Here is a 22,725-nt window from a genome sequence, read left to right on the forward strand (position 1 = left end):
ACCAATTCTTAGTCAAAACCATTCAATATGAAATATCAGTAAACATAAAATCATAATACCTCCTGCTGGGTATTAGTCACATTAAAAAAATAATAATAACAAAGGGCCTCCCTGGTGGTGCAGGGGTTGAAGTCTTGATACTGTCAAGCTATTGCCAGCCACTACGGCATGAGTTCGATCCCTGGCCAGGGAGCTAACCCACATGGCACAGCAAACATCACCTGTCTCACCCACTGCTCCCATCAGTAGCATATTTCAGTGGATCTACCTATTCTGCTCCCCACTCTGTTTCTGGTGAATCCTCTCACCCCACCCCCCACACCACTGACCTACTCCCCAGCTCTTGTATGCACAAATAAATAAAAATAAATCTCAAAACAAAAAAAAACATAGATTCTCTCCCAGTAGCTAATGTGGGTCATAAATGAAAACAATCAAAAGTGTTAACATTTCAAATGCAAGTACTGTGCTTACAGGCTATAACTGTTATACTACTACTAATAATTTAATGAATATCTACAATATATGAAGATTTGTGCAACATGTAATTAGAATTAATCCTTACCTATTTGGTTTATAATCCTTTGAAATGAATCTAAACTAATTAAATATAATAAAATCTTGAATTACACCAAATGATACCTTAACAAATTGTTCTGAAGAAAATACTTCAAAAATACCCCCTACACACAGTCTTTTCTTTTACCTAGTACAGACTCAAAATCTGGACAGGGAAAAATTTGAAGCCCATAATTAAAAAAAAAAAAACAATTTCTGCCTTTCCCACCCACATGTCACTTTGAAAACAAGCTCCAGATACTGCTGAAAAAGAAAAGCACCAACTGAGCCACATTTATGGTTATTTCATTTCTCAATTATGAATCTGGATTAAAATCATGGGTGCCCTTATAATTAACTCAATATATGCCTAAATGACATTTCATACAACTCAACACCTGTTCCTGATTTGTTTAAAACTCATAAAACTTGGAAGTATACAAGGGTACCTCCTTAACATAATTTTAAAATTTAAATCAACAGTAATGGTTTTTCCATTAAATCATTAACAGAATATGGATGCCTACTTTTACTGATCCATTTTAACTTTGTCCTACTATCTCCAATCAATATAATAAAACATGAAGCTGATTCTATACAACAAAAGAAACTTACATCAAACCAAAAAGACATTCTACTGAGTGAGATATTTGCATATTACATACCCAACAAGGGTTTAATATCCAAAATATACAAAGAACTCATAAAATTAAAAAAAAAAAAAATCCTGAAGGGCAGAAGATCTGAATATACTTCTTCAAAGTCATACAGATGACAAATAGGCACAGGAAAAGGTGTTCCTCATCTCCATTATTCGAGAAATACAAATCAAAACAACATTGAGAGATCACCCCTCAACTGTAAGGATGGCTATTATCTAAAAGACAAAAACCAGGAAGTATTGTAGAGGCTGTAGGGAGAAGGAGACCTTATACACTGTCGGTGGGAATATAAATTGATGCAGCTATTATGGAGAGCAGTATGGAGGTTCCTCAAAAAAATTAAAAACAGAAATTTCATGAGTTCCAGCTATCCCACTTCTGGATATTTACACCAAAAATACAAAAACCGGGCCTCCCTGGTGGTGCAAGGGGTTAAATACTGCACTACGAAGCAATCCGCAGCCTTTGCAGCACAAGTTCAATCCCCAGCTGGCCAGGGAGCAACCCACATGGCGCAGCAGACCTCTCCTGACTCACCCTCTGCTCCCCTCAGCAGTGTACTTCAGTCAGTCTGCCTGTTCTGTTCTCTACTCTGTCTCTGGTGAATCCTCTCACCCCCAGCATCTCTGGCCTGTACACTAGCTCTTGTATACATAAACAAATATTTTTTAAAAATACGAAAACCAGGGCCTCCCTGGTGGCGCAGCGGTAGAGTGCTGGGTTGCGAAGCTGCCTGCAGCCTTTGCAGCGCCGGTTCGATCCCCAGCCACTGGGCGAGGGTCCCACATGGCGCACAGACCTCTCCTGCCGCCCGCTGCTCCCCTCAGCAGTGTACTTCTGTCAGTCTGCCTGCTCTTCTCCCCTCTCTGGCTCTGGCGAATTCTCTCACCTTCCTGTGCTTCTGACTGTATCCAGTGCTTGTATAAATAAATAAATAAAATCTTTTAAAATAAATAAATAAATAAATAATACGAAAGCCAAATTTGAAGAGAAATATGCACTCCCCCCCGATATTTATGGCAGCACTAGCTGCAATAGTAGAAACAACCTAAGTGTCCATTCATTGACAAATGGATAAAGAAGATGTGGTATGTATGTATGTGTATATATATATGATGGAATACTACTAAGCTATAAAAAAGATAAAATCCTTCCATTTGCAACAATATAGATAGACCTATAGAAAATTAAACTTGAGAAATAAGTCATACAGAGAAAGATAACCACTATATGATTTCATTTGTATGTGGTACAAAAAGAATACAAACAGATGAACAAAATAAAACTATTAGACAATGAGACAAATTAGTGGTTACAACAAGGCAAATTGGGAAAAGGGGAGCAATGATGTAGTAAAGGATAGAAATGGACTCTTAGCAGTGAACTTAATGTAGTATGTATACATGCTGATTCTCAGAGATGGACACCTGAAACTTATGTAATACTATAATGCAATATTACTTCAATAAAAACCATGAAACTGAAATAAGAGCATGACTGTTAGAAATAAAGATACAAAAACAAAGTTACTTGTGGCCAGAGCAATTAAATATTTGTACTCAAGAAAATCAATGGAAAACTCTCAGAAATGATGAGAATTAAAATAACCACACCGGTTTGAGTCACAGCTTCACCGCTAATGAGATGAATAACCTTGGGAGATTATCTTTTAAACCTCAGTATTCTCATCTATAAAAATGGGGTGATGATAATATTAATCTCACAGGTTTGTCATAAAGACTAAATAAAAACTAAATAAATGATATTTTTTAAGTACTTAAAAACATGGCATATGGCAAACATTTAATAAACATCAGTCACAATAATAATAATGTTATTAATGTTTTTATTCAATAGTAGCACAACATAAAACAAGTATATATCAAAAGCATTATTAAATACTATTATAATCATTGGGGAGATAAAATGAGGAAAATGTCCTATTCACCATAGCAACAAAAATATAAAATACCTGGTCTGATGAGACAATTTGGTTGATCTGACAATTTGGTATATATATATATACACACCGAACCCTGTTCAAATGCCTGACCCACAGAATCATAAGCAGTAAAAAGGACTGTCACTTTTAAGTCACTAATTTTGGGGTGGCTTGTCACATAGCAATACATAGGTGAAAATAAGTATAGAAAAAAACAATACAATCTATATGTTCACCAGAAAGACTTGTTCAATAAATTGCATAGCAATACAATTTAAATTACCAAAACTAATAAAAGCCAAATGTCCATAAACAATGGAATGAACAAATTTTGGTATATTTGTAAAATGGAATATTATTCAGCAACAAGAATGACAAAGCGGCCACAACATGAGAAGGCACGTTCAAAACTGTATGCTTCAGTTTAGACAGAAAAGTTCACAACAAGCAAAACTAATTCAGGATACAGAAGTCAGGAAAGCAGTGATGGGTTGAGTCAGGCAGACTAGAGAGGAATGCGAAAGGGGCTTCTCTGGCTCTAATGGGTTTTTCTTTTCCTGGGTGCCAGTTACAAGGGTGTGTTTACTTTGAGAAACTGCACTGTGATATACTTATGATTTGTGTACTTTTCTGTAATGAAGAAAAAGTTTACATAAGATTAAACCACTGTTCCCTTCCTTTGTAAAATTTTTTTTATATATTTTTAAATGACCTGCAGAATTTTTTAAATGTAGATTTTTTTTTTCTTTCAAATAGAGAGGCTGAGTAAATATCTCTGGGCTGGAACCCAGCCATTTTTGGCTAAGAATCCCTATATACGATTCTGATGCAGAGCCCAGATTGAAATATCAGGTCATTAGCAGAAAGAGTGCTGTTTCATTTCATTACTATAATTCCTTGCAAAAACATTTTTGCCAAAGAACATGAAGCACAAACAACTATCTTCAAATTGTAATTATCTAAAAGAAAGAAAACGGCAAAGTACCCATATCCACCCACTCCCCATTTCTCAGGTTTGGCTATTTCACCATTCAGAAAGCTTCTGCAGACCATTAAATGCTTTAATTAGTTTCATACATATGTACTTCATTCAAAGCATGCCATTAAAACAACCTTCTTTCTCCACTTTGAAGGGTGCTTACTTTGAAGGGTGCTTACCAGATTTAAAAGATGCTCTTAGACACCATACACTCAAAGTTGTTGAGCAGAAAATGGTTGGCTCAAATTTTTTAAAAAGAAGTTTTTAAGTCTAGAGTCTACTTCAAAGATAACAGACAAACCTTAGTTTGTAGGAGAAATATCTTCTGTAAATAACCATTTTAAAGTCATTTTTGGAGCATACTTATATTGCTCATCTCTGAAATTATTCATGTAATCATTTCAAAATGACTTCATAAATGATAAATAGATAGCTAGGTACTTATGTATCTATGCAGAAAACAAAGACATGATAAGGCCAACTGTATTTAATCTACCATCTTCCCTGGATCTTGTTTCATAAAATACTCAAGATATTTTTAACTCTCAGCATAAAAGTTTTGTGAATAAAAGATAATAAATATCCTCTTTACTAAGCTACCACTGTGCCTTGACAGACTGTGGTTCAGAGAAAGTATCCAACAACTTAAAGTTGAAGCAAATCTAATTTCATTTTTTGAGTGAGAAAATGAAATGATCAAGTTAGTTGACACCAATCAGAAAAGGAAAAAGTCAGCTGGACTGATGTCACTAGTTGGTTGCTGTCACACAGACAAGATGGGTGGGCAGCTTTTTAATTTCTTACTATTCACCCATCCCTTGATGAGCACAATTCAACATTTAGGGACCGTTTTTCAAAAGACTTAACTTTTTACTTACCTGGGTCATTTTGATTTACGTGTGTGTAGTTATCCAACAAGAACGAAAAAAAATTGGATAGCTGGATGAAAGAAAAATACATTAATCAATTATCGAACCCGAAACAGCTACTGTGGCACTTGCTGTTGGTGTCTCGTGCACGTCACCTTACTCTTTTGGAATACTCATCTCCCAGCTCTTGTATGTGCTAACAGGTCCCAGTGCTATCTGCCTCTGCCCCCCAAAGATTGCCCTTGGCAGATGGATGGCACCTTGCACAGGATATCATACCCCCCCCTTCTGGGGGACTGCCCAAGGAAAATGACTAACTGAAGCAAGGGTATTACAGCCTCGCTCTCTATCTCCTTTGCCAACGTGTGGTACAAACTGGGATGCGTTTCACACCTGCACATTCCCACTGGGGTCAGGTCAACCTCAGACTTCTCTGGAAGCCATCTTTTTGCCTAGTTTTTCCTCCTGTCCTATCTTGCCTTCCTCATTTCCTTACAGGTTTTTCCTGAGAACATTAACTCAAGAAATCACTTCTATCAGAGTACTCAGACTCTGCTTCTAGGAAACCAACCTAAGACATACTAGATTTTGTTCAGTACGAGCTCTCCTTTTCCTTTTGGTGGTATGAGTAAGAGTTAGATACTGTTAAATGTCAAATATATTTGGAAAAGGACAGAAAAGAGAGAGGACGCGAAGGAAGGAGGGTAAGAGGGAAAGCTAGAAATCCACCAACATTCTAACCATCACCTAGTTGCTGCCTCTATGACTACCAATTTTCAGCAAAGACCTGCATGTACACAGTGCAATTAACTTTTTTCCAAGTTCTCCCTCCCATGAAGAGTGAACACTAAGGAACCCTATCAATCTAGGAGTAGGTCTGGGAGTTGAGGGAAGGAAGACTTCCCACACAAACATCAAAATATATGATTTTAATGCTATTGATGGATTTCTCAATTTAGTCAACAGAAACCACAAATGAGATAACGAGATACCACCTCAATACACAAGGATGGCTATAATCAAAAACAGATAATAACATGTGTTGGAAAAGATGTGGTGAAACTGGAGCCCTTGTACACTGCTGGTGGGAATGTAAAACAGTACAACTGCTTTGGAAAACAGTTTAGTAATTACTAAAAAAGTTAAACAGAATTACCAGATGACCCAGCAATTCCACTCCTAATGCATGCACCCAAGAGAACTGAAAACATGTACACATAAAAACCTTCACACAGATATTCAAAGCATGATTATTCATAATAGAAAAAAGTGGAAGCAATTCAAATGATCTATCCACTGAGGAATGGATATAGTTTTTTGGAAGATGATGAAAAAGTCCTAAAATTTATTATGGTGTGGATGTTTATACAACTTTGTGAATTTTATATTTTAAATGGATGACTTGTATTTCAATAAATCTATCATAAAGAGTCAGTTTTAAAAATGCACAAGTACTGGAATGTTTATATATAAAGATTACCAATTGAGTGCTCACTCTACCTTTACATGCATCACTGTATTCTACAGTACTTAAAAGGACAGTCAACACTGTGCTCCCAATCTGTCAAGGTGAGTATCTGACTGCACCAAAGTATAGCATTGTCCTAGCTTGAAAGAATAAATCCAGCAATTTCTTTATTTTTTGAAATTTTCTTAATTATTTTAGATAATTCTGTAACATAAATTTACATGATTGCTCAAAACTACAAATAACACAGAATGAAAATGAGAAGTCTTCTCCCACCCACGAAGACCATTCCTGTCCTCAGAAAAAACCACTCAAAGCACTTTACTATATATTTTTCCCCTGACTTTTTCTGTACATTTAATTTTCCTTCACATACATAGAATAAAACTCTACATATTGCTTTACAAGTTGATTTTTTTATTAACAACTACATGGGAGATATTTTCAAAATCTTTTTGTTTTTAAAAAGGGTTTTTTTCTTCTATTAATAACCATTAAAACTGGATTTATATTAGTCTTTGCAAACTTAAAAAAGACCTTCCTTGCCCATCCAAATTTTTTTCCAGAACTTTCATAGATGTATCCCCAGGAAATTATTCCATTTTTTAATTCCTTCAAGTATTTTATCCTTCACAAAGTAACAACTTTACTTTCTATTGGGGCATGTACAAAAAAAGTAGAATTAGACCATTTTCTATTTAGTTAACTAGGCATCTGGTGGCACTCTTTTAAGAATGTGAACTTCTGAAATGAAAAAACCATCCTCTTCCCAAATCATACTCTCATCTCAAAACCGGTTCTAAGACAATGTCACTCCATTTTCTGTTAAAGCCTTTCACCAAGGTCCCCTCACTTAAAATGGACCCAAACTTCCATTCTTTCAATAACAAGAGGTATAGAGAAGCATTTTACCAAAAGAAGAGAGATGAGCTTGCAAAACATACTTGCAGTTGTCCTTGCTCATCAGCATATTCAATGGACTGGAAGATGGTGAGGGCATAGCGCTGTCGGGCCTTCAGCCGAGCGCTGTAACTTCGGTACCAGTTCTGGATGATAAGTGCGGCTTTCAGCGCTGCAGACCCAGAGAATATGAAAGTCAGAGAAAAGCAGTTACTATACAGCTATTGGGATGGGTGGGAAGGGGGATATCGCTTCAGGAAAAAAGCAGGCCATTTCTGGGTTCTGGAAACATAAAAACTACAATGAGATTTGCCTTTATGTTTTTGCAAAATGTCCTCAAGTCTCAAATATTCAGTGAATAGTGATGGCACAGCCATTAAGAAGAAAAGTTTTTCAGCAAGACTGCCCGAATTTAAATCCCAACTTTGCTAATGACCATCTATATGACTTCGGCTAAGTTTTAATAAAACTCTCAAAGTCTAAGTTTCCCCTAGCACTACTTAGGCCTATGAAGTCCATGTATGTCCTATGAATTGCAACAGCTATTCATACAAGCATACATATACTATGCATATGTAATCCCACGGCATACCCCCCCAAAGCAATTATCACACAGTCCACAAAGGAGACATATGAGGATACAATGCTTCTTTGTTTGTGGCAGTAGGAAGTTTGATACCAACACAGCCAAGCTGTCCATCATGAGGAAGAAAAATGTCGAACTGTGGTGAGTACACACTATGGAATATTACAGCACAAACGGAAGCATAAATAGTGCTTCCCATAGCAACTTGAATGGGTCTTACAAACAGTGCTTCGCTTAGAAATAGTTATTTAAAAAGTTAAAGACAGAATGAAATATAACATGATACCACTTCATATAAGTTTAAAATACACATACACAAAAACACAATATACATTTCATAAGAATATATAAAGGCAAAGATTTACACTCAGTATTACAAGGGGGGGCAGAATGAATGAGCATGGGGTACATGGATAGAAGGGATTAAGCAAATGAACTAACATAAGAAAAGGTTTTGTACAGCCAATAATGACAATGTACAATGAATTAAGAAATATGATTGACTCCACCCCTGCACTTGAGGTTTAATTGATTAAAGACAGAAGGCTAAAAGAAAACATCTTCCTCCTTTATAGAGGTAATACGGGGACAAAATGAAATACTATAAATGAAAGAGCTTAGCCCAGTGGTGATATAAAACGCATGTGAAACAAACGGCAACTGTAGAGACAAATATCGTCTTATTTGTGGATTATTCAGGCACACTGACTCCCTCCTGGGGCTGGTAGCCTTTGAACCATCAGGTAGCTTCATAGTATTGAAGAAAGAAATAAAGTGAGAGATGAGATTTAAAACATAATCTCTTATGCCTTCTTTAAGTTTTAGAGTTAAGAGCAATCAACACCAGCTGGCTCCTTTTATTCATGCTACAAATTTTCCCATTAATGCATAAAAATTAAGAATTAACTATAACAAGAATAATTTGAGTTCTGAAAGCAGGAATCCAGCCTCTAGGATCCTTGGTTTAGTACTTCTGTGGTTCACCAAGTAGACACTAGTCATCAGACAGCATTTATTTATGAATTTCTTCAAGGCTCTTGGGTTTCAGAGACTCTTGTTTCATTATTCAGCTTCCAGAAAACCCAGAAAATAAACATAAGGTCAAGTAACAGGAACTTTATAGGGAAAAACCACAGGAGAAGAAATCAAGGGATCTGTTCGCTATTGCAAAGTAACGAATTGTAAGACCATGACTGAAATCTCCGGTGTTCTCAACATGTTATGGAGAGCCCAGGTTCACCCGAAAGGCCTGTTCTATAGGACAGTCATTGCCATGACCAACCAACCCTCACCTCAGGGGGCCTCAAAGGCTCTCTGTTCACCAAGCACAACACAACTGCTGCGCTCATGCCACTGAGTACTCACGGAATGCCAGGCAGTAGATTCGTTCCTATAGTCCTCACCACACTGTGAAGCTGAGAGAGACTAACTGACTTAAGGTCACTTAGCCAGTGAGTGGAAATGAATGGCAAGAAATTGAACACAGGTCTGACTGACTCCGACTCCATTCCCTAGGCTTTTTTTTTTTTTTAATAGAGGCATGTTTTATTTATTTGTTTGTTTGTTTTGTTTATACATGCACTGGGTATAATCAGAAGCGCGGGAGGGTGAGAGAATCCACCAGAGCCAGAGCGGGGAGCAGAACAGGCAGAAGGACCGAAGTACACTGCTGAGGGGAGCAGCGGGCAGCAGGAGAGGTCTGCACGCCATGTGGGACCCTCCTCCAGTAGCTGGGGAGCAGCCGGGGATCGAACCGGTGCTGCAGAGGCTGCTGGCAGCTTCGCAACCCAGTGCTCAACCGCTGCGCCACCAGGGAGGCCCCCTAGGCTCTTAATGTTCATATCTCTTGACCTTTTTCTGTGCCTCAGTTTCTTAATTTGTACAATGATGTAGTGGAATCTATTGTATGATCACTAAAAATCTCTTCTAATTAGCATTAGCAGCATCAATAATAAATAGGCAAGTTTATTATTATTTCTATAGTTATTAATGGAACAAAATAGCTACCATATTTAAGGGTCTACTATAAGACATTTAGTCCCCAGAGTATTATCATCTCCATGATACATGTAAGGAAACTCTGGGTTCAGAGAGGCAAGCATCTTGTTCATCTTGTTCAAAGTTACCTAGTATGAACTAACATTTTCTCAGTCCAAACCCTGGTTCTCTCCATTGTGGCCAGTTACTTCAGTCCCTAATCTATTTATACCTTTCCTTCCTTTGAATTATAATAGCTACCATTTACTGAATGCTTATTATGTACCTGACACTAAGCTAGACACATTATATAAACTACTGTTCTAGTCCTTCCCCACATGAGGAAAAAGCAATCTAAGAGTCCTCTCTTATCTCTGCCTTGCTTCTGTCTAGACCCTTGCCAGAACCCACTTCACTTGCCAGTGGAGGAGTTGCTATTTTGTTTGGTAAGCACACAATACATTCATGGGCTATTAATGAGTGTGAATACTCTGCCTTGGAAGACAGACAACCATACTCAGTTCCCTGCTTCTTGCACTTCCTCCTCTATTTCAAAGTCAGTAAGTCAGTAAGCTGTTTGCAACCCCTACTTGAGAATCCACCATTTCTCTCTCTGCTTGCACTCTTATACCTGAGCCCGTACACCTGAACATGAACATCACATACTAAGGTATCATGTGTCAGCTCTCATCAGCACTTGCCTACTCCATCACTGTTGCCGAGGCTGGGACTCCGTAGGCCACATTTCAGCTTTGCCAATTGCTCCCTGTCCAACTCTGCCAAGACGAGTGGTAGAGGGAGATGGTGAGGCTAGAGGAGGGGACCAAGGATAGCCTCCTTCCTGTCCCTGTTCCTGTAAACTAGCAACTGCTCCACATTCCCTGCAGCAGTTTCTCCTTGCAGTAGTCTCTGGATTCAATTTGCAGTTTACCCAGCACTTGCAAAGCCAGCCTCACCGCAGCCCCTCAGAGGCACCAGCACCAGCTGAATAGTCCTTCTCAAAGTTCTGAGTTTCAGTTCTACAGGACCTCCGCCTCCAAGTTTCTACACTTTAACGATTCCAATCTTTTCCCTTTGTTCTCAGTCCTGGAGGTACAGCAGCTTCCTCCCTATACTTAAGAGTTCTCTTGCAGGAGCCCTTTCAGTTACCCAGGAACAACTTGCTACCTAGGTAGCAGCTCTTCACATCCAGCATCCTCTATTCAGATCACTTTGTGGCTTCTGCCTCCTAAACAGACCCTGCCTAGTGAGCTAGTCCCACAGAGGTGGGGAAAGTAGGTTCAGCGTAGGCCTCAGGCCTCCAACTTCCTGGGTACTCCAGTTCAGGCCCTTCCTGGAGCTCTACATAGGGATTTTAAGTACTTGGGCAGTGGCTGATAAAACGTTGCTCCTTGTGCATGCAGTTTCCACAGTGCCCCCACCCCCACCCCGAGGAAAGGGAAGGAGATCACAGGGCAGGCTTGGGCACACCAACTGCAGACCTCTAAAACTTCACCGCATTCCTAAGAGTCCTCACTGGTCTTGGGGCCATCTAGCTAGCTGAAGACCTTCCTCTGGAGCAGAAACCTCCAAAATAGCAAAGGGTAGAGCCCAGATATGACAAACCCTACCCAAGGGGGTCTCTGGCTCCACAACCCCCAACCCTGCCCACAGAGTTAAAGATCTGTGTCTTCTAGTTCTGAACTTGTTGGATAGCTTAGTCTGGCTTTCGGTCCTGGTGATTCATCACGTAACAGGACTTGTCTTCCCTGTCACATTAATTCTATGCAGAAAAATAAATAAATAAAAGCTCTTGCCATATGTGTCCCAAGGGCCTTCTATTTTTGTTTCTAAAAGGAAGCAACAGGGCCTCCCCGGTGGCGCAGCGGTTGAGCGCTGGGTTGCGAAGCTGCCTGCAGCCTCTGCAGCACCAGTTCGATCCCTGGCTGCTCCCCGGCCACTGGAGGAGGGTCCCACAGACCTCTCCTGCTGCCCGCTGCTCCCCTCAGCAGTGCACTTGGGTCCTTCTGCCTGCTCTGCTCCCTGCTCTGGCTCTGGTGAATTCTCTCACCCTCCCGAGCTTCTGACTGTACCCAGTGCATGTATAAACAAAAACAAACAAACAAACAAACAAACAAATAAATAAATAAATAGAACATGCCTCTATGGAAAAAAAAATAAATAAATAAAATTAAAAAATAAAAGGAAGCAACAGCACAGGTTTAATAAGCTACCTGATCAATTTTCTGAGCCCAGCATAGGTGGTTTCTTTATTGTCAAGCTGGGGGGTCTGGGGAGGGGGTTCTTTGTTTTTTAATGGGTTCTTTTCTCTGATAGCAATCATCATAGTATTTTGCAAAAAAAATTTAAGTATCTTTCTAGGGACTCAGTGAGCAAATTAAAAATAAATTCAGAGCATTTTTTGTGTGCCAGGCATTCCTATACAGTATCATTATCCTTATTTGACAGAGAAACTGAGGCTCCGAAATAACTGGGTTAGGGTCATATCATTTGTTAATGGAAGAATGTGGAGTCAACTAGATATCCCTGTAATTGCAGAACCTGGACTCATAGCCATTATTCTGTTCAATGCAGATGGCACTTGGAATTTGCCATAAAATAATGAGACCGTATATAGAATAATATCCCCCTCCCACACCTTCCTCATCTCACATTCCCTATACTTTTTATCTGTACAGTTGTTCTCCATAGCACTTTTTACTGCTTGTCATTCTATATAGTCATATGTTTATATGTTTATTGCCTATCTGCCCCTCTAAGCTAAATTAAATGAGAATAGGGACTTTATTTTGTTGACCACTATATCCCCAGCACCTGGGCAAAACATATTTGTTGAATGAATGAATACCTTCCAGTGCTACTGCAATAATACACAATAATGTATTGATAATGTGTTTATATAGGCATTAGTAATATCTTATTTATTTATTTATTTTAAAGATTTATTTATTTATTTATACAAGCACTGGGTACAGTCAGAAGCACGGGAGAGTGAGAGAATTCACCAGAGCCAGAGCGGGGAACAGAACAGGCAGAAGGACCGAAGTACACTGCTGAGGGGAACAGCGGACGGCAGGAGAGGTCTGCGCGCCATGTGGGACCCTCGCAGGCGGCCGGGGATCGAACTGGAACTGCAGAGGCTGCAGGCAGCTTCGCAGCCCAGCGCTCAACTGCTGCACCACCGGGGATACCCCTATATTAATTTATTATTAATATAAAATGCTTAGCACATATCCCTATAACCTTTCATATAGGAAGTAGTCAATACTAAATGACAGCAACTTTTTTTTTTAAAGGCTGGAATAGCAATTAATAATTGTCTCTCTTCAGGTTAACAAATTCTAGTGCCCCCAAAGACTTCCTATTTATACATAGGATAATTTCATTAAAAATTTCACAAACTACTATGAACAGGCTAGCATTTCAGAACCCAAAAGTTAGGAACAAGAAGTTGGGTCAACCAGGAACTCCAGGGCTCACTCCTTACAGTCCGAATTCTAGGCTCAAATGTAAACTCAGTGAGTCCTTTTCCCCTTTTTAAAACAGCACTCTTCCTTCACAACCTATTTCCTTTCTTATTTTCTCTCCACATCATCGATTACCATTGGATATAGCATACATTTAGTTTATGTGTTATTATCTCTCTCTCCTTCCACTAGAATGTAATCTCCATGAGGGCTGGGATTTTGGTCTTGTCCAATTATCTGCTATAACCCCTGAGTGTAGAAAAGTCTCTGGAACATAGTAGGTGCTCAATAAATGTTTGTTGAATGAATGAATGAAATCCCTGTTTAGTTAAGACTTTTAGTCTTGTGCTTCTCTTCATGCTAACCAATGGAGTTTTTTTTTTTTTTATGATTGGTTTGTTTTTGTATTTTAAATAGGAATGCATTTGACAGACAGTTCTTTAAATAAGAAGCTTCATATTCAGAATAAGGCATTTAAAGACTTTGCTTTTGAAATTCAGTGGCAGAGGTCTCCTGAAGAGGCACCAGGAGGAGTGAATAATTAATGTAACTTTAAGGGGCTTGACATCTAGTCAGAAAGAGAGAGGGGCAGAATGTGATAGAGTCGATTAAAATGAATTCAAATGAACTGGAAAGGGAATGAACCATCTAGTGGCAAAAGGTTTTAAAAGCAGAGGAAAAGCATCTATTTCTTCAGCTGGTGAAGGCATGATGAGAGCAGGGTATGACTCAATGCTGGGACCATGTCTTGCACTATTATTTCTATTCACAGATATTCTGTATTTGTCATCTGCCACAATCTCATTGTTCCAGTGAGACTTCCAACTTCAGTGGACAAAAACTCAAAGAAGAGGACAGGAGATGGCCACAAAGCCTGCTTCTTACACAGCAAGCAAGGCAAGGGCCTTGTGAGGCCCGCTCATCCACATACTCCAGCACCCCTGCAGAGCAAGAATGCACAGTGTCCTTGCCCCTGGAAAGTATTTTTTTTATTTTAATTTTTTTCTTTTTTTCTTTTATATATATTTTATATCATTTTTCTTTTTTTTTTTAGTGTCCTTCAAAAGTCAGGGTTTTTGTTTTTTTTTTTTATCTCAAAAAAATGTTTAATTAAAAAAACCATATGCCAATGTTACATCTGAAACATTCCTTAATATTTTTAAACATCCAGTGTTCAAATTGCACCCAACACTAATCATAAAGGACTGATCACAAAAATCTGCAAAGAGCTGATGAGACTCAACAACAACAAAGAAAATAATCCAGTCCAAAAATGGGCAGAAGAGCTAAAAAGAAACTTCTCTGAAGAGGAAATGCAAATGGCCAACAGACATATGAAAAAATGTTCAACATCACTTGTCATCAGGGAAATGCAAATCAAAACTACCATGAGATACCATCATTTTTCATTTTTGCACAATGTATACATTTTCATCTTGGTTATGGAAAGCATTTTTCTTAAAAGGGAAATGAACCCAAAAGTTCAGAACCTAAAAGTTCAGAGTAAAACATGAAGCTCAGTCTCCAAGCAATGACAGACACTTTAAATAAAACTATCATTTCCCCCAAAGACAGAAGATAGAAGAGAGAAGATAGAAGACAGAAGAGATCATAATTTTACCATTCATGTAAACCTCTGACCTCCCACAGGTCAGAAAAGGGCAAGGATTAGGAGTCATTTCTTGAATTTTTTATTTACTCATGTACTCACCTACCCATCAACCCATCCATGGGATAATAAAAATAAGTCCTGAATTTGTACCAGGCACCAACTGTGTAACCTCAGGCAGGTTGCTTAGCCTCTCTGGTCCTCAGTTTCTCATCTGAACAATGAGAATTTAGGATTATGTGATATCTAAGATCCTTTCCAGTTATAAAATACTCTAATTCATCCCTCTATTTTCTTGTAATGCCACAGCTGCAGCCTAGCTAGTATTGCACACAGCAAAGCTGGAAACCATTCAAGGACAAAATAGGATGTGCAAATGTGAACATTTAAATCAGAAGCTTCTGGACAAAGAAAATAAACTCTACAAGTTGCTAAAAAGCAAAGCAAAAAAAAAACTGAATTATCCCTGTAGAAAATTCCAAGTTAAGTCACCAAGGATGGCTTTCCCATCAAGGACTTATAGCCAAAATTTGCTAGCAATTGGCTAGGAATATTAAATATTTCACCTACTACTTATCTTTTAAATTACCTAAAATATGATTACTGAATATGATCTGTTAACTGGCACAAATGACAGCCAGCAGAAGATGGGAGAAGATGGATGGAGGAGAAAGTGAAGGTAAGAGGGTGCTGGGAAATAGACAGGAAGGGTCTAAGATCCAGAGGTTTGATGAAGATCAAGAAATTAGAGAGTTTAGGAGGTCAAGGAGTCCAGATGCCATTGAATTGGGGGTTATTCACATGCACAGTGAAAACGCTCAGTATGGCACAGAGTCTGCAATGGATGAGGAAGTTGGTGGGCAGTGAAAACAAAGAAGAGCTAACAAAGGGCCTAAGGCGAGACTGCAATCCCCACAACCTTGATAAACTTATCTCAGGTTGTACAGGACTAGGATAGTTTTAACATTTTTGGAAATATTTTCAAACATGGGGAAATGATAAGAATAGTACGATTTTTAACATTTTCTCACATATGCATCTTTGTTATCTACACAGTTACATCATCATTATTACGTCTTCATTCTCCTTTATTCTAAAATAATTTCTTAGCCTTTCTCTCTACTGACACCAAAATTTTCTAAGAATACAGGCCAAGTGTTTAAAGTATCCCTCAATTTGATCCTGTTTACTATTTCCTCATGATTAGATTCAGTCTCTATATTTTGGTAGGAATAAGAGATGAGTCTTGGGCCTCCCCAGTGGCGCAGCAGTTGAGCACTGTGTTGCAAAGCTGCCCGCAGCCTCTGCAGCGCTGGTTCGATCCCCGGCTACTGGGTGAGGGTCCCACATGGCGCGCAGACCTCTCCTGCCGCCTGCTGCTCCCCTCGGTAGTGTACTTTGTCTGTCTGCCTATTCTATTCCCCCACTCTGGTGAATTCTCTCACCCTCCTGCGCTTCTGACTGTAGATTAAAAAAAAAAGAGAGATGAGTCTTTCTCAAGTACATTTTATCATTAGGCAATGATGTTAATTTGTCCCATTGTTGGTGACAGGAACCTGGACCACTTGGTTAAGGTGGTGCCCACCTAAAATTCTCTGCTGTAGAGGTACTTTCTTTTCCCTTAATTAATAAACTATTTGCAGGACTATACTTTGGAACTTTGTATACATTCTGCTCTCTTAAACATACATTGATGATTTTTGCCTAATCAATTATTGCTATAGTGTTTCCACATCAGCATTTTCCTAACTCATTCCTTTCATATTTTAGGACTACATTTTAAGCCCTATTTTATTCAACACAGCGATGAAACAGCATAAAGACTACATAAAGCCATCTTATGGATGGTTCCATAAGAACTGTAACTCTTATCTATCCCACAGTTCAAGAAAACACGAAGCATTGTCTACACAATACAAAATAATAGGCTAAATCAGTAAAATCATGAGGAACAACAATTTATAAGTAGCAATGACCTTCCTGCCATGTTAATTTCCTACAAGAAACATCATGAATATATCATTTTTTAAAACTATCATATTCTTAAGTGTTTAAGAAATGTAGCTATGTAAAAGATTTAATCTCATTTTAAATTATTAAAATATTTTCTTGTGGAAAATATGTTCAATTGAATAATTCAATAATAACCTCTAATCCTTCCTCAGAAAACAAAATTAAATGTCTTGACTGCAATTCTGTGTTGTTTCCTTCATTACTAATTACTAATCTGAGTTATATTGCCACACTTACTCACCTAAGGTCAGATATGATCAGTATTTAATGTTTGTCTCTTGCAGCTGCTAAAAAACTAATGCCACATGAAGTCATAATCATAGAAGTGATCTGATTTCAGGGAACAAGTGGCAATTGGCCGAGATATTGCCCTTTCTTACACTGAGTTGAGAAGTATTTCTCTTAGCAGGATTTTCTAACAATGGACAGAATCCAACTATAAAGCTGATTTCTTTGTGAATTGTCTAGCAAAGGCTAGGAGTCGGTAAAAATAACATAAATGGGAAGGTGGAACTTTACAGTATTTTCTACTGGCTCATGAATTTAGAGTATATATCTAAATATTCCCTGTCAGAGTCTCACAATACTTGAAAGTTCTAAAGCACAGATGGATTATAACACAGCAAATAAAGAAAAAGATAAAGAGGCATTTCACTGGTGTAAATAATAAAGTTGCTTAGTTTTCTGATTCATGCAGGTAATCAATGTGTTTATAGTACCAACCCTATATAAACATCCAGAGAACTTGTTTCAACACATTCTCATAACAAAACGTGAATCATAATTAAGAGTTGTTATTGAGAAGAGTCATAATTTCAAAAGAAGAAAGTGATTTTCTTTTACAAAGTACTTGTTTAAATGATCCTATACCTCTAAATCATATACAGAGTTTTAAACCAATGCTACCTCAACAAAAATAGAATGAATAAATGGAATAAGGAAAATGGCTCCCAATTGAGGCCAACAAGCCAGGGATTATACAATGAGGGCTGAAATAAAGATTTGGAAAAAGTAAGAGAAAGATTTGTCCATTTTGACATCCTGATAATTTTAGCCATGGAAATAAAATCACTGAATGAGAACTTAGAGTGATAAAATAAAAGGCCCAGAGGATCCCTGGTATTTAAAAGTTGGGAGAAAGTGGAGCTCTCCTAAAAAGTTCAGAGACATAAAGGAAAACCAGAAGAATGTGCTATAACTGATACCAAGGGCCATGAGTACTTGTTTTTTAGCATCTGGATTTAAAGCAAAATTTTGTTGTTGTTGTTGTTTTCCCCAAATTATGTTTATTGAGGTAAAGTAGGTTTACATCTTTGTATGTGCTCCAGGGATTATAAGTTCAAACCTCTACAAATGTGTACTTTCACACCCTGCCCACCTCCAGTGCCCCAACAACCCTCCATCATGTCCCAGTGGGCTCCTCCCACCCTGACTCCTGCCATCCCCCGTGGCTCCAGCTCCTCTGGTTGTCTCAGTTTGTTTTTTTTTTTAAGATTTATTTATTTATTTATATAAGCACTAGGTACAGTCAGAAGCACAGAAGGATGAGAGAATTCACCTTAGCCAGAGCGGGGAACAGAACAAGCAGACCGACGAAATACACTGCTGAGGGGAGCAGCAGACGCGGCAGGATAGGTCTGCGCGCCATGTGGGACCCTCGCTGCCGGCCAGGGATCAAACCAGCGCTGCAGAGGCTGGGGGCAGCCCAGCGCTCAACCACTGTACCATCAGGGAGGCCCTGGTTGTCTCAATTTTGCAGTCAGATGTTAAAAATTTATTGTTGGTTTGGTTTTGACCAACTCTTTGTTATGTTTTTCTATATTCTTCCTGTAAGTAAGACCAACCAGTATTTGCCTTTCTCTTTCTGATCTATTTCACTTAGCATTGTCCTCTCCAGCTCCAATCATGTTGATATAATGTTTACAACTTACTTTCTAATAGCTAGAGGAGAGAATAGTAAAATGTTAACAATTGGCAAGTCTAGGTAAAGGATGTGTGGGTGTTCATTGTGCTAGTCTTTCATCTTCTCTGTAGATTTGCATTTTTAAAAAATAAGAAGTTGGGGGCAAAACAAAATGAAACAGGGCCTCCCCGGTGGCGCAGCAGTTGAGCGCTGGGTTGCGAAGCTGCCCGCAGTCTCTGCAGCACGAGTTCGATCCCCGGCCGCTGGGTGAAGGTCCCACATGGTGCGCAGACCTCTCCTGCCGCCCGCTGCTCCCCTCAGCAGTGTACTTCGTCACTCTGCCTGTTCTACTCTCCGCTCTGGCTCTGGTGAATTTTCTCACCCTCCCAGGTCTCTGACTGTACCCAGTGCTTGTATAAATAAATAAATAAATCTTAAAAAAAAAAAAAAAAGGCAAAATAAAACAGCATGAGAAAAGGATTTATGTCCAAATAAAAGAAGGAAAAAAGAGGAAAGGCACTCGAGCATGTTAACAGGTGACAGCTGGAGAGGGGAGAGCTGCAAAGACAGAAGGAGAAAACCAAATCTCCCCACCACCACAAACAGGAATAATAATACTTTAGTTTAGATTATATAGGTATAATTTTTTGAATACTCAAATGGAGTTTGCAATCAGGAAATAAAAGCTATTATTTTCTCTCAAGAGTTTTCAAAACCCTTGACACAGTAATTTTGTGTCTAATCACCTGAATATGGGAATAATCTGAAATAAGGAAAAAGCTTTGCACAAAGAAATTATTCAAAGTATTGTTTATATTAGTAAAACAGGGTCCAATATTAAAGAAATAATTACGTATATCACAGCCTATCCACTTAATGATATATTTATCAATGGCTAAAATGATATTTACAAAGCATTTATAACAACCTGAGAAATGTTTATATTAGTGCCAAAAGCCAGGCCACAGAAAATAGTATTAATACTGAGTATTAAAAATGCATACTAAAAAAACCTGGAAATTATCAGAATGTTAATAGTCATTATTTCTGAATAGTAGAATGAAGAATGAGTATTAATTATTTCCAATTACTTTTCTATATATTATAATACTTCTGACTGAGAAAAAATTTTATGGGTAAAATGTCTGGGATAAATGTAAATAAACACCTTTGCATCAGTATTCAGCAGATTCATTATTCCAAAATAATAACTAAGATTGTGACATACTCAACAAAAGATAATGTAAGAACAAAAAGAATTATAAGTGAATACTTTGAACAAGTATATGCTAATAAATTAGATAACTTAGATAAGGTGGACAGATTCTTAGTAAGACACAAGCTAGTGGAAATGACTCAAGAAGAAATAGAAAATCTGAACAAAGAACTCACACGGCTCAACAAAAATAAACAATCCAGTCAAAAAATGGGCAGAACTCAAGACATTTCTCCAAAGAGGAAATGCAAATGGCCAACAGGCATATGAAAAAATGTTCAACATCCCTTCTCATCAGGGAAATGCAAATCAAAACCACATTGAGATACCACCCTACACCAGTAAGAATGGCACATATCAAAAAAACAAGCAGCAACAAATGTTGGTGAGGATGCGGTGAAAAAGGAACTCTCCTACATTGCTGGTGGGAGGAGTGCAAACTGGTCCAACCACTGTGGAAGCTGTCTGGAGGTTCCTCAATCTACTAAAAATGGAGCTACCATACGATCGGACAATTCCACTCCTAGGGATCTACCCAAAGGACACAAAAACAGTGATTCAAAAGAGCACCTGTACCCCTATGTTTATGGCAGCACTATTTACAATAGGCAAAACCTGGAAACAACCCAGATGCCCAAAAATAGATGACTGGACCAAGAAGATGTGGTATATATACACAATGGAATATTATTCAGCAATCAAAAAAGATAAAACTCATGCCATTCACAGCAACGTGGATGGAGCTAGAAGGGATTATGCTCAGTGAAATAAGCCAGAAGGAAAAAGAAAAATATCGGATGATTTCACTTATAACAGGAATATAGGGGAACCAAATAAAACATCAGTGTAAAAAAAATAATAATAACAGTACAAACACAACAAAGCAAAAACAGACAATTATAAACCAGAGACATCCTGCAGGGGAGGAGGAGGGAGAGGGATCAGAGGGAGGGAGGGAGGAGCACAGGGGACTGTGGTGATGGTGCACAGGTGCCTTGGGGAAGGAAATTCTATGGGGACTCAATCTGAGGGGGCGGGGAGAAGTACATATTGTCTAAAAAAATGTAAAAAAAGGATAAATGTTGAAATAAAAAAATTGAAAATAAAAAAAAAATCTGAACAGGCCTATAAGAAGTAAAAAAACAGAATAATAAAATAAAACATCCATAAAGAAAAGTCAATACACAGATAGCATCACTGATGATGCTACCAAGCATTTAAAGGAGAATTAAATCCAATTCTTCACCAACACTTATAAAAACATAGAGGAGAGGGAACTCATTATGAGGTCACTATTACTCTGATATCAAAATGAGACAAAGACTCTAGTGAATCCTCTAAACCCCTGCATCTCTGGCCTGTGCCCAAGCTCTTATATGCATAAATAAATAAATCTTTTTTAAAAATGAGACAAAGATATCACAAGAAGACTAATATCTCTTATGAATGTATATGCAAAAATCCTAAACAAACTACTAGCAAAGTGAATCTGGCAACATATTAAAAAGATTATATACCATACCATGATGGGGAATATAAAGTTGGTTTAACATCTGAAATTCAATGAATATACACCATATCATAAAGAACAAAACTACATGATTACGTCTGTGTAAGCAGATAAAGCACTTGGCCAAATTAAACACTACTTCTTAATTTAAAAAAAAATCAATAAATTAGGAAGTTTCCCAAGATATATGCTAATATGGACCCAGCAATTCTGAGTGTGGGCAATAAAGTTGTACTTTAACTTTTATGTACTTTAACTTTATAACAAGTGCACATACACTCATGTTCATAGCAGCACTGTTCACAGTACCCAAAAAGGTGGAAAATGTCCCAAATATCCATCAAAGAATGCATGGATAAACAGAATGTGGTATATATACAATGGATTAATATTCAGCCATTAAAAGGAATAAGGTACTGATACATACTACAACATTGATGAAACTTGAAAACATCTGAGTAAGTGAAAACTAGATAGCCTGGCAACTACCAACCATTATTCTATTTCTATGAATTTATCTGTTCTAGATATTTCAGGTAAATGAAATCATATACAGTGTGATCATTCATGTCTAGTTTTCACTTACTCAAATGTTTCCAAGGTTCACAAACATTATGCTAAGTAAAACACACTCAGACACAAAGGGTCTCATACTGTCTGACCAAATTTATAAGAATTGTCCAGCATATTGGAAGGGATCATGCTCAGCGAAATAAGCCAAAAAGAAAAAGAAAAATACCGGATGGTCTCACTCATAGCAGGAATCTAGAAAACTTAAATAAGGGATCAGGAAAATGAATAACTATAAGAAAGTGAAAATCAAAATCAACAAAAAACTATGAACCAGAGACACTTTTTGGGGGGTGGGGGCCGGGAGGGGAGGGATTGGGGTCAGAATGGGGCATGTGCAGTTGTATGGGGGAATATAAAAATGAAATTTATTATTTAATAAAAAAAAAAAAAAAGAATTGTCCAGCATAACTCGATTCTAGAGAGACAGAACTTAGATTAGTTATTGCCTAAGGCTGGAGAGGTGGGGGCCAGGAAAGGGACAGCTAATGGGTTT

At 38.1% G+C, this 22,725-nt stretch overlaps 1 protein-coding gene across 6 annotated transcripts in view; it reads right to left on the reverse strand.

Moving 5' to 3' along the window:
- The window catches only part of PPEF1 (protein phosphatase with EF-hand domain 1), a 124,166-nt gene that overhangs the window by 74,749 nt on the left and 26,692 nt on the right, over window positions 1–22,725 (reverse strand). For all 6 annotated transcript variants that reach the window (XR_008552039.1, XM_037512642.2, XM_054695821.1 and 3 more), the window contains 2 exons: window positions 7,423–7,550; window positions 5,020–5,080 (listed from right to left, as the gene is read on the reverse strand). Coding sequence is in view for 5 of the 6 variants with exons in the window: in XM_037512642.2 (XP_037368539.1) it covers window positions 5,020–5,080; window positions 7,423–7,550 (189 nt within the window). In the remaining variant the exon portion in view is untranslated. The remainder of the gene's footprint in view (window positions 1–5,019; window positions 5,081–7,422; window positions 7,551–22,725) is intronic.

This window comes from Talpa occidentalis, unplaced genomic scaffold, assembly GCF_014898055.3.
Source record: "Talpa occidentalis isolate TD23 unplaced genomic scaffold, MPIMG_talOcc4v2.1 talOcc4.15, whole genome shotgun sequence".
Lineage (NCBI taxonomy): Eukaryota > Metazoa > Chordata > Mammalia > Eulipotyphla > Talpidae > Talpa > Talpa occidentalis.